Below are 13,562 nucleotides of genomic sequence, written 5' to 3'. Positions count from 1 at the left end.
TTGGGCTGAAGGAACACCTGGTTGGCAAGTAATCCTCAGCATATTCTGACATATAGCACACAGTTGTTTCCTAACTAAAGACACTTGATGCTGATTTCTTCTATGCTAGGATAGATGCCTCTGTGAATCAAATGCAAAAAAAATTTTAGTGACTATTTTAAAAGGTGATTATACAGTAATCCCCAATTAATGGGGGGGGCTCAGTTAGTACACTTCTTAAATTAACACGTTTTATAAATTGATACTAAGTCTCAATAAACACGGTCTGAAATTTATATAACAGGCATCTGTCAAGAGTTGCCATATATCTCTTAATTATTATTATTATTGCATGAGCACCACCATGGAGTCCTAAGACTCATCATGGGAGGCCCAAACTATCAACACAATATCTATCGTACCTCTCCTTGAAACCATTAAAGACAAGGCACTCACAACTGACTCAAGCAACATATTGGTTGTTCATCTATATGAGATTGGTGAAAAAGGAAAACTGATAGCCTTTGACTATATGATGATATAAAAGAAGCTGAGACTTTTTCTCTCTCTCTCTCATACTATCTGCCTATTCTTCCTCCTAATACTATCCTAATACTTTCTCCTAATACTATTTCTATTCATTCAAATCTCCAAGCGAAAAATCTATTCCACACATTCCTACTAACCACACTCTAACCCACCTTCCAGGCATGCCCATTGAAAGTTATCCTTGTAAGAATGTTTGCTTACACTTCAATAAAGGAGGAAACCAAGAATATAAATTTCTTGGCATCTTTAATTTATAGTATAACTAAGTGAAAAATCTTTCAACATCTATCTCTAATCCAGATTGTTTTAGCATTAAGGTGTAACACCTTTTGACGACTTATATGGGAAATATATGATGTCTGCATTACTTCAATCTTGGTGGATTGATTCTGGATCTGGCTCCCACTGATGAGATCTCGATATAGGGTCACTTTCCTTTTCTTCTAAAGCTATAATACTCAAAACCATAATCTTTCCTACTCAGGTGTGCAAAATAAATATTACAGATATCACAGAAGCTGAAGAAAAGCAATTAGATAGTAAGCCTATAAAATTTTTTTAGTTCAGTCCAGTACCAAGAAGTTAGAAAGGAATTTCTTCGACTATCAAAGAAGCATGGAGGATTTGGGCTTCCAATCTTAAAATTCTGCCATTTAAGTAATACAACTTTAAAAATCCATAAAATATTGCATACCAATCACACATGTGCAGACCTTCTCCAGTACTACCTGGATTTTCATCTTCCCCTGTTCGGAGTAAATGATGATTATAAAGGTCCAAAAGCTGAGATTGTTCCTCAATACTACAACACTCTGTGCTTAACTCTAAGACTGCTACAATCTCTGCCATTGACATTCTTTCCATTAAAAAAAGTAAAATTTGGTATAAAGAAACCTTTAATCTCTTTCTTTCTTTCTCTGCAAACTTCCACAGTTGGCTACTGACAACAGTACTTTGTTTCATAAATTATCGAAGTTCCAAGGATATCTTAACAGTAGGAATCTTGCTTGGAGGATTGCATATGGCTGCCTTCCAGTCAATACCATCAAATGGAGGTACTTTAACATTGGAGATCCAATCTGTTTTACTGTTACTGATTGGAAACAGCAAAACATGCATTCTACAGCTGTCCTCTTGCCCTGTGTATATGGAACAAATTATATAATGTGTTGAGCATTCCATTACTTACAACAGAACAGGTTATTTTTTTGCAATACCCCACTACCTATCAGCAATGGGAAGAGAATTTTGATTTTTATCATTAATGAATTAAAATACCATTTATGGAAGGATAGAAAGAAACATGGATTTGAAAACCAGCAATATGACATCCAAATGCTTTATAATATTGTATTGTGGAAATTTTATTGTTCAGTCAGATGATTTTTGTATTTAGAAAGAAGCATTCTAGGAGATATTAAATTTTTGACTAGGTGGTGTAGACCACCCACATTATGCAATATTCACCGTGGGAGGAGATAAAATTCTATCTATTTTTGCTATGAGAGGTTTTTTAAATAGTTCCATCATCTTAATTCAATGTGGTCTTAGAGTCATTTGCAGAGATGACTAGAGAGCAATCCCAGGCAGAGAAGGCCAACTCAAGGCAGTTAACTCAGATAAGGCTAACCACCTGGGTTTCAGTTGGTCTTTTGGTCTTTCATTCATCTATATGAAATTGGTGGAAAAGGAAATCTGATAGCCATTGGCTATATGATGATATAAAAGAAGCTGAGGCCTTTTCTCTCTCTCTCATACTATCTGCCTATCTGTCTTTTCTTTCTCCTAATACTGTCAGGCTCTCTTCTACTCCTATACTAACTACAGATGATGGCCTATAATGAGCACCCCTTGACTTTTTTTACCTCAATAAACATTGAAAATTCTTTCAGCAGTTGCAGCCAACTAAAAATTCATATGTATACTACAGTAATTAAATCTTAATAATATGTAGATATTTCATCTTAAGTATCTTAAGACATCATCGGTACAGTTATTATAAACAATACTAGAAATTACATTCAGAGGAACAGTTAGTGTACATGCTTACATTGGAATCCCTCTATGCATACAGTAGCATGTTTGAGGGGTGGGGGAATTGGCTGTAATTAAAATTAAATTAAAATATATCTGATAAATTTATTTTATACAATTGAGGATAATAATTTCCCAGACTTTTGGGATAGTGAAACAGTCATTACGGCTCAAATTGGGTCTGTGATGTATGGCTTCAGCACTTTCTTTATATAAATGCTCATGTTTATATAAGGATCTATGTAACAGCTTGGTGTTTTTCCATTGGATCCTATGGTTAGGGTTTTCAGCTACATTCTGGAATACTGAAATATTGACCCTGAGATCCAAAGAAAATCCTGAAGAATTCTTTTGTTATATGGCCAGTAGGAGGAGAAATGATTGTGGGAGAATGACGTTGTTGGATAAAAGTGGGAATAGAGTGACTGATGCAAAGTACATAATGAAGTTGTTCAAGGAACATTTTATTGGGGTATTTCATCACAGGTTCGAGGTTTAGAAGTGCAAGAAGCGAGTGTGTTTCAAATACTGAGTACTCATTACTCCATATGTCGGTAAAGAAATGGGACTGAATGGGATTTTGCCACAGGTTTTGAGAGAATGTGCTAAAGAACTGACAGCTCCATTGACCTGGCTTTTCAATGAAAGTCTTGCCACAGGAAAGGTGCCCAAGGAGTGGGAAGAGTGTAAAATGGTACTCTTGCATAAGTGTAGTAGCATCAAACTATAGACCAGTTTGTATTACATCAGTAGTTGTTAAGATGTTGGAGAAATTAGCAAGGAATCATTTACATCATTAGGCAGATGAAAGAATATTATCCATGAGAGTCAGCATGGATTTGTTAAGGGGTGCTCTTGTTTTAGTAATATGATTGTCTTTTATAATGAAGTGACAAGAGGTGGTTGATGAGGGAAAGGCATATGTGCCTTTTTTTTTGGATTTTACAAAGGTATTTGACATGGTACCACATAATAAGCTGATATTTAAGTTGCAGCACATGGGTTTAGATGTAGGGTTAGTGAACTGGATTCGGGATTGACTATCAGAGAGTTGTGTATAAGGGAGCAGCATCAAAGAAGCAGAAGGTTACAAGTGGGATCCCACAGGTCTCAGTATTGGGACCTGTATTGTTTAACCTTTATATCGATGACATTGTCAATGGATTGCAGGGAAATATTCAGTTATTTGCAGATGATGTGAAGCTGGGAAGAGTTAGTAATAGTGCAGGTGTGATAACCGTGCAGGAGGATTTGAATAAACTGGACAGATGGGCAAATGAGTTGGGGGATGTCAGTTTGATTCAGCTAAATGTAAAGTCTTGAAGTTTGAGATATGTTGATGGGAGGCTGCATACTCTGCTGGAGGAAGTGGGAGAGGCAAGGGATCTGGGGGTGATGATTGATAGAAACCATATGATTGATAGATAACATATTGCAAAGTCGGCGAACCTAATAGATTGCTGCAATACTGAGAAAGACATTGAACTGCAGAGATAAAAAAATTATCATTCCATTGCATAAGACTCTGATCAGACCACACCCAGACTATTGTACTCCAATTTGGTCCCCAGGATTTGAAGGGAATAAATTAACCATGGAAAGAATGCAGAGGCAGATAACAAAGATGATATCAGGCCTGTACACTACAATGTTAGTTATGAGGATAGGCTGAGGGAATATCGATTGTGAAGTTTGGTAGATAGTAGACGAGAGGTGATATGATTGAGACCTTGAAACTGTTGAGAGGTAGTTACATGGTTAACACTGGGGAGTTCTTTCATTTGGTGTAACAGAGTGACCAGGGACTATCCCTGGAAGTTCCAAAAAGAAGTTGTGAGCAAGAGGATAAGGAGTGGTTTCTTTGCATTGGGGGGAGGGGGGGAGTTGAACCATGGAATACATTGCCTGATAGAGTGGTGAGAGTATGAATGGTCAATAGGTTTAGGGAGTGGTATGATAGACTTTGTGTTTTTAGGGTGTTCCTCCGATGATTATTCTCGTGACTCCATGGAGGCCTGAATCTACATAATAATAATACAACCGCACTCAAAATTGCTTTGAACTAGGAACCTGGACATGTATACTTCAACAGCAATGATGCCTTTGGTTGTAAATCATAAAAAATAAATTTTTATAGTGTTTATTACTTTGCATATTATTTGTGATGTTTGGATTTTTTTTTTCTGTTACATAGAAATCCATCTTCATTAGAATAATTGTGTGAGTGGTTAAAGTGAAACTGCTGTATGTTGCCATTTGAATGAAGAAAAAAAAATCATGACAGTCATCATAATTTACTAAAACATCGTGATTTTTTCCCCCTGAATATACAGGGACTTGGATGTTATAAACGAGTCATGTACAACTCCTGAAAAAATGGCTCTAACGTTACTTGATTATCTTTTTGATCGTGAAACTCAGGCATGTTCTAATATTTCTGGTACAGGAAAACATGGGAAAAAGCAACTTGATCCCTTAAAAATATATGGAATACGTTGTAAGTATTATTGTGATTCTTTATTTTAATTTCATGCAGTTTTGTCTTTCCTAAACTGTAAATATGTTTGTTTATATGTTTATTATTATTATTATACTAGCTTATATTCTGTCAGAAAATGATAAATATAAAAAAAAAGAACTAAATAAAGGCTGTTTCATTTGAAAATTAACTAGCCAGATTTACTTTTATTTCTTCATTTTCTTAATCTTTGTTATATTAATCTTCTTAATGTTTTGGAATAACATTTTTACTCTCTTATCAAGTTTTCTAATAGACAATTGTACATCACCCATTATTAATTTCCCAATAATTAAGAGTTGTGAAGTTAAGTAGCCACCTAATTGCAGTAGGTACTGAGCTAGACTGCATAAATTTTTCATTAAAATGACTTGTATTTTTGTCATTTTCCATTATGAAACTGTGAACTAAAATTTTGTATCGGTTTATGCTATTTACCAAAGATGTAATTATATCTTCTTCAGTTATCTGAACCTCTACGGTTCTTTTCTGCATGTACCAACTTCTTTCATCCCTTTCTATCTTGAGCTTAGCATTCCAGTCCTGGATTCCCATCTCAGCTAAATCTTTTTGGATATTATTCTTATCATTATCTGACTTCCATGAGTCAGAGACTCGTTGTGGGAGGTACATACTATTGCACACAATGCTCATCCAGTCTGTCCACATTTACAACACACTCAGACAATGCATTCCACTCACCAACCACTCTCCATACAAAGAACCTGCTCCTCTGCTATTCTCCTAACGCATCTGCAGTCTACCTTTGGGTCACTTTCCATTAGGTTTCATCTTGAATTCTTGTTTATCTATTCTCTCCTCACCCATTCTTTCCACATGTCTAAACCATCTGTCTACATGCTCTTATCTCATCAACTAGAAGTGGGGTATATATGGAGTTCATATAGTTCTTAATTATGTCTTCTCCATTTACCTGTTTTATTATCTCCATAGACTTTTCTAAGGATTTTATTTTCAAAGATCTGTGATGCTTTTGCATCTTAGTCTGTTATGCTCCAGATTTCTGCTCCATATAAAACAATATAAGTAATGATTGTCTTGTATATTTTTGATTTAACTGTGCTTGACAGAATTTTGGATGATAATAAATGATGTAGTGAATGGCAAGATCTATTGGAGGCATGTATTCTAGCTTTTATTTCTGTACTAAGTTTATTATCTTGCTTTTATCAATATTCAATTTATAAATCAATATTCCAAGATATCTGAAGAAGGCAGCATTTTTAAATTTCAGCTTATCGATAGTAAACTGGTCATTTTTCCCTTGATTTCTTCATACATTGAAATGTTCTGGTCGATTTGTAATCCTAGTTTTGCAGCAGCATTTTTGAATTTTCTAAAAGTTGTTCTAATGTCTTCAGCATTTTCTCCAAGGCATATATCATCTGCATATCCTAATATTACTGTTCTGTTTATGTTATCTTTCACAATTTCTCAAATACATTTTTCTAATTATAAATTAAAAAGGATGGGTGAAAAGTTATCTCCTTGCTTCAATCCTGTCTTGATATCAAAAGGTTCAGATCTGATTTCATTAGCTAATACCATCTTCAGCTGTCAGTAGCACAAATTTTGATTAAACATATTATCTTATGAAGTATTCCTAGTTCATCTAATATTCCCCAAAGGCCTTCTCAATGAATGCCATCTTATGCTTTTCTAAAGTCTACAAATAAAATATGGACCTGCAAATTACATTCCCATTGTTTTCTAGTATTGTCTAAGTGTAAACATTTGGTCAACTGGCAATTTATTTCTTTGAAATCCTGCATGATATTTACCAATATTTTCTTCAGCATAGGGTGAGATTCTTTTTAGTATAATGTTAGATAAAATTTTATAGCCTGCTGGCAGTAGTAGTATTCCCATGTAATTTTCACATTCATTTTTGTTTCCCTTTTTTATATACTGAATGATTAGTGATTCTTTCCATTCTGCAGGCATCTCTTCTTTTTTTCTATATTAAATTTACTAGCTTATGTGTATGAGTTGTTAATTTATTACCCATATTTAATGAGTACCTGGTCTTTGTTTTCTTTGAGCTGCTATATACTTTCCTCTAGTTCATCTAGAGAAGGTTTAAATATTTCTGGATGACAAGTATGATATATTCTGTTTGAAAGACTCATCAGGTTCATCACAATTTAGGAGTTTGTTAAAGTACTCTCTCCGCCTGTTTGCTATTTCATTTTTAGTGGCTAGTATTTGTCCATTCCTATTGTTGATTAATGTTGTTTTCATATGTGAGCCTGTTTTTTGGTTTTTAATTTCACGGAAAAATTTTCTAGGATTATTTATTGTAAAGTTTTTTTGGATTTCTTCAGTCTGTTCTTGTAAAAATGTTCTTTTCTGTTTTATTCTCTTATTGGCTCCTTGCTGCTTTCTTTGTATCCCTGAGCAACATAAATATTAGTTGGATTATTAAGCCAATTGCTTCTATTTTTTTTCTTTACTGCCAGTTCACATTCTTCATTCAACCATTTTTATGCTGTATTTTACTTTGAATTCCAATTGAGTTTTCTACTGCTACTTTTATGTTTTCCTTGATACGATTCTAGATATTTTCATTCTCTTCTGACTGCATATTTTTCAAATTCTGTTTTAATTCATACTCATATTTTCTTTTCTCCTCTGTTTTATCTGGTTTGTTAATATTGTATCTTAGTTGATTTGCATGTGCTGAAAAATATTTACTGTTTATTTTAACTTTAAGAATAGCACCAATTAGATAATGGTCACTATCACACTCAGCTCCTCTGAAGCTCTGAATATTCTGAATGCAATTCCTATGTCTTTTACTTATGATACAGTCTATTTGGGTGAGTGCATGACCATCGGGAAATTTAAGTTTGTTTGTTTGTTTGTGTATATTCTTCCTCATAAACATAGTGCTGCTTATTATTAAATTTCTGGATATGGCCAAATTAATTAATCTTTCTCCATTAATATTTATCTCATCATGAAGGGTTGATTTGGCTTTAAATAATTTTTTTATATATTTCTTCTTTGCCAATTTTTGCATTGAAATCGCCAAATAAAATGATTATATATCCTGCTGGAGAATTTTTTCTAGGATTAATTATATTTTTTCATAGAATTGATCTTTTATTTCTCTTCTGCAGCTTAAGTAAGTGTGCATCCATTAATAAAGGTTATCTTGAACCATTTTGCTTGTACTCTTAGCTTGCTTATTCTTTCATTAAAAGCTTCAAATTCAATCAGTGATGACCACAATTTTTTCCTAATGATGAAACCAGTTCCAACTTCATGTTTATCAAAGTTGTTTCCACCATAAAGTACAAAAGCACTCTTTCTTCAAATTTCCTTCTCCTGTCCATCGTGTTTCTTTGTATTGTTACTATAGCCATTTTATATCTATTTAATTAATGTATAATTTTTCAAAATGCTCCAACTCTTTACAAGCTTCTCACATTCCATGAACCTATTTGTAAATCACTATTTCAAGACTTGGGTCAATATCCAGTTAAGTCCATCCAGTGAAGATTATTGATACATGTTTTCTGACTAGTTCATTTTTTATGAGATGGGATTGTCTACCTTATACTCAATCCCCAATCTGAAGAACCAGGGTGACTCTCTTTCTTACCCCTCATCTGTGACCTGTCTGCCTTGGGAGGCCTTGCTGGTAGCATTGCTACCTCCGGTATAGTTGACAAGATCATCGGAATGTACACCTCCAATCCACCATGACAAGGCAAAGACACCATGGGGGGGGGGGGGTAATATAGTATATATAATTATATGGTAAATTTAAATTTACTATATTTAAATTTAAATATGGGAAATAAAAAATTTAATGATCGATTTATGGCACAAAAGTTCTCAAGAGAATTATTTGCTTATCAGCAAACAGTAATAACACTCTCGTATCATACAAAAATAAACTATTTTGCAAACAACTCTCCACTTTCAAATAAAAGCTCAAAATACACATTAATTTCATTATCTTGAAATGTGAACTTCTCACACAAATAGTATGGAAAATGATATGAAAAACTAGGTTGGAAATTAATTCATATAGGAAGTTTTATCAGTTGCCATACTGCTTATTATAATAAGCAATGACAGAGAATGACATGAGAATGAATTTCTGTCATTGAGAATGAATAATTATAATGATGAGAATGACAATAATTATTGTCATTCTTATCATTATTCTACTAGCATCTCCAGGGAGTCTAAAGACTCGTTACTCGTTACTGGAGTCCACACTAACCATTCTTCACAAATTCATGTCATGTCATGTCTCACTTTAAACTCATTTGCTGAAGCATGGCCACTTTTGGTAACCCATTCCACTCTTTTCACCTCTCTCTCTCTCTCTCTCTCTCTCCAGATATAATATTAGTCCTCACATCCTTGCTAACTCTTATACTGTTTCCAAGGGTAAATGACACCTCCCCCCCCTCATTCTCTCCTTTCTTGTTATATATTGAAAAATTTCCTCTGCATCAATCCTTTAAAATCCCTTTAGCCACTTATATGTTTTTATCACATCCCTTTTCTGCTCTGTCTCTCAACCAAATTTTGTAATCCACAAACCTTCCTTCATTTCTCAAAAGATCACTCCACAGAACTGTCACCATCTCAGAAACCTGTTTTGATTTTCCCCTCATCCCCAAAAAATCCAAAAAAAAGACGAAATCTGATCACACTAGTTTCAATGAAGTTGTATCAAAGTTTTATTCTTTGTTCCTCATACTTATCTTTTCCTTTGAGCATGTCTGTTTTGCTCACTTCTGCAATATATCCTCTGAATTTCAACTTCCTGTCCATCATCATCACCTTCTAATCCCTAGCTTTATCAATGTAATTGTTTATTTAAATCACCCTGCAGTATCTTTATATATCTTTATTTACTGTTGTCCTCCTAGTTTAACATCATTTGCAAACAAGTGGATATTCCTTATCAAAGTATTCCTGATATCATTAATATACAAAATGGATCCTGGTCACTTTCTCCTTATTCCACTTTACTATAGACAAGAATCTTTATTCTATAGACAAGAATCTTTGATATCTGTCCATCATCCATCCTCTGATTAATGTCATTTGTCCCAGTACACCTAATAGCATTCAATGCAGCATCCTGTCAAAATAACTTTGCAGAATCCTAGGAATTACTTTTATCCAACATATATTTAATTATGACGGCAGGCAGCCCTCGGTTTATGCCTCACTTCTGTTCCTGAAAAAACAGGTATAAAACGAATCGGCGTAAAACGAACCCAATTTTAATGGGAGGTACAAAGTTAAGTTCTTGTGCATATCAAAAATATGCACAAGAAGTATGTGTAACATTATTATATTTAAAGCTTTGATAATACATACACATATATTTGTTAAAATAAATTTATTAATAACAAAAACAAAAAGAAAATTATATACAAAAAATATGAAACTTTGAAAAGATATTACATATTTCTATGTTGAAGTTCCTGGTTTTGGATCATCAACATTTTTTTTTTTTTAAGTATCCAGTGTTAACTGCCTAGATTTTCTTTTTCTTTAAGGAGTTCAGTGTAAGGTTGAATAAATGCGATTACACTCCTTTTTACATTTGCACTTCATTCCCAGTCGTGATCCATTTCGCAGAGTTCATCAATCAATGTCTCTATGCTTGCAAGGATACACTGTAAATCAGCCGTTTTTATATATACATATCCATAAGGATATGTGCTTTACATTATGGATACTGAGGCAAATGATGTGAAGTCATAAGCTTCTATATATCACCTCTGGGTCTGGCTCCCACTGATGAGACCTCAGTAAAGGTCAAAACCAGTCTGGGTAGTGACCCTTCCCATAATACATAGCATTATACATACCCATAAGGATATGTGCTTTAATTATGGGATACTAAGGCAGGTGATGTGAAGTCATAAGCTTCTATATACGAGTTATCCCCCAGTTCTGAATAGTTCAGGCGCAAACTTGTTTGCTTACACTTGGATAAAGGATTAAACCAAGTATATAATTTCTTGGTATCTTTAGCTTACTGCTGTTTAATTATTTCACTTTGTGCTGTAGTTTTTTTATTAAATTGTATTATGAACATAATTTTTCCATTTTTCATGAAGTTTACCCCTGCTATAACTTACATGTTTTGCATTTAGTACTACTGTAGATTGTTGCCAAGACTATTTTATTCTATCTACAATTTTCATAATTGTAGTAACAGTTGATGGGGGTAAGTTCATATTTCTACAGACATTAGCACATGTCTGTCCATCTTCCATTCTTTGAATCACCTCCATCTTCTTTTCAAGTGTGATTGATTTCTGCGCCTTCTTAAGACCAAGTTCTGCTAACTTTTCTGCACTTCTTTTATCAGACATGGTATGTAATTACGTACTTTATCAATTTAAATAAGTATGTATGTAAAATAATTAAATAGAACAATTAGGTAGATTCAACAGTAAAACTAGGTTTGATACATATACGTCGTAGTAGCTCGGTAAACACTCAAACATTAGAGTGCCTGCTAGCGTCGTTTCTCAGTCAGACCACACTACAACAAGAAAGCACGCGCAGCCATCCAGTGTTATTGTGAATCAGCATAAATTGAACCATCGTAAACCGAGCGCTGCCTTTATAATTATACTTATATCAAATTATCATTTGATATAAGTACACTTATGTTATAATTATCAAAATACCTTTGCAGAATCTTAGCAATTACTTTTGTCCGACTTATATTTAATTATAAGTATAATTATACTTATAATAATTACAATTATAAATATATAATTATATAATGATTATATATATATATATATATATATATATTATTATTATATAGAGAAGTAGTAGAGCCCTTCCTCGATGAGTCTTTAGACTCCCTAGAGGTGTCACGTAATAATAATAATATATATATATATATATATATATATATATATATATTATTATTATTATTACGTGACACCTCTAGGGAGTCTAAAGACTCATCGAGGAAGGGCTCTACAACTTCTCTACCAATTACAATGAACCTCAACTACACCAACGCCATCTACTGCACACCACCACTTGTATTTTCACAGACAATCACAAACTTCCATGCCCATGTCAGAATTCGAACCTGCAACCTTTTGGCTAGACAGCAGACAAACCAGCGGATATGATATTATAATATAATTATATATATTAAATATAATTATATATAATTACATAATTATACTTATATATTATCTTGATTACCTTGATGTACCTGTGTTTTCACTCAGGATTTTTCCATGAGTGCAGGTCACAAAGATTTCTCCAACGATCTCTATCTTGAGCTTCTCTCTTCCATGTTATACCCATAGATTTCACTAATGGATCTTCCCATCTTGTAGGTGGTCTTCCTGGTTTTCTCTTTATTCTTGGTTGCCAGTTGAGTATTCTATATGTCCATCTGTTACTCCTGAGTCTGGCTATGTGACCTGCCCATCTCATCTTGTTTTCATATACTACAGTTACCACATCTTTTATGTCCTGTCCACCCATCTTCTTCCTGGACATTTCTTGAAAAAAAGTGTTCATGATAAAGAGTTGTTCAGCTGCAGCAAATTCAGCTAATCTCTCCTCTTCTTTTTCTTTCTCCTAGGCCCTTTGGACCTATAAACTTTTCGTTTTCTTTTCCACATCCTATATATATATATATTTTTTTTTTATTTTTATTTTTTTTAGAATTCATTTTTACTCAGTTTGAATATTATGAAAAAGCTTTAATGACTGATACGGAGAGATAAAAAGATGACATGATATATTTGAAAAGATACTACTAGTACACTAGTTTCGCTGAATTGATCAACATCTTCAGGTATCACAATCAAAGAAGTATATAAAGAATTACAGAGACTTAAAATTGTAATAATAGAACAAGTACAAAAAGACATGTTTGAAAACAAAATGCGAGCTTGAGTTCCAAACAAACGTATACTACGTGCTGTCGTGAGTGCGCCAGTACTGAACAGAGGCAACGTGTGCATCAGAGAGATTTCATATCAACAACAGCCTGAGTTTCAATCTCTCTGATGCACACGTTGCCTCTGTTCAGTACTGGCCCACTCGTGACATATATATATGTCACGAGTGGGCCAGTATATATATGCGACATATATATATGTCACGAGTGGGCCAGTACTGAACAGAGGCAACGTGTGCATCAGAGAGATTGAAACTCAGGCTGTTGTTGATATGAAATCTCTCTGATGATGAACTTGAGAGAAAGATTGTCGAATCTAGGGAAATTTCTCTAGATTCCTCTCATATCAACAACAGCCTGAGTTTCAATCTCTCTGATGCACACGTTGCCTCTGTTCAGTACTGGCCCACTCGTGACATATATATATGTCACGAGTGGGCCAGTATATATATGCGACATATATATATGTCACGAGTGGGCCAGTACTGAACAGAGGCAACGTGTGCATCAGAGAGATTGAAACTCAGGCTGTTG

The 13,562-nt window shown here is 34.0% G+C and overlaps 1 protein-coding gene across 2 annotated transcripts in view; it reads left to right on the top strand.

Annotated features, from left to right (window-relative positions):
- Positions 1 to 13,562, top strand: part of LOC150103204 (protein BANP-like) — a 329,769-nt gene that overhangs the window by 255,262 nt on the left and 60,945 nt on the right. For both annotated transcript variants that reach the window (XM_090398157.1, XM_090398158.1), the window contains one exon: positions 4,896 to 5,059. In XM_090398157.1, the coding sequence (XP_090254283.1) occupies positions 4,896 to 5,059 (164 nt within the window). The remainder of the gene's footprint in view (positions 1 to 4,895; positions 5,060 to 13,562) is intronic.

This window comes from Typopeltis vanoorti, chromosome 9 (assembly GCF_054136105.1).
Source record: "Typopeltis vanoorti isolate ZY-2024b chromosome 9, IOZ_Tvanoo_1.0, whole genome shotgun sequence".
NCBI lineage: Eukaryota > Metazoa > Arthropoda > Arachnida > Uropygi > Thelyphonidae > Typopeltis > Typopeltis vanoorti.
This window is presented reverse-complemented; position numbering and strand designations above follow the sequence as displayed.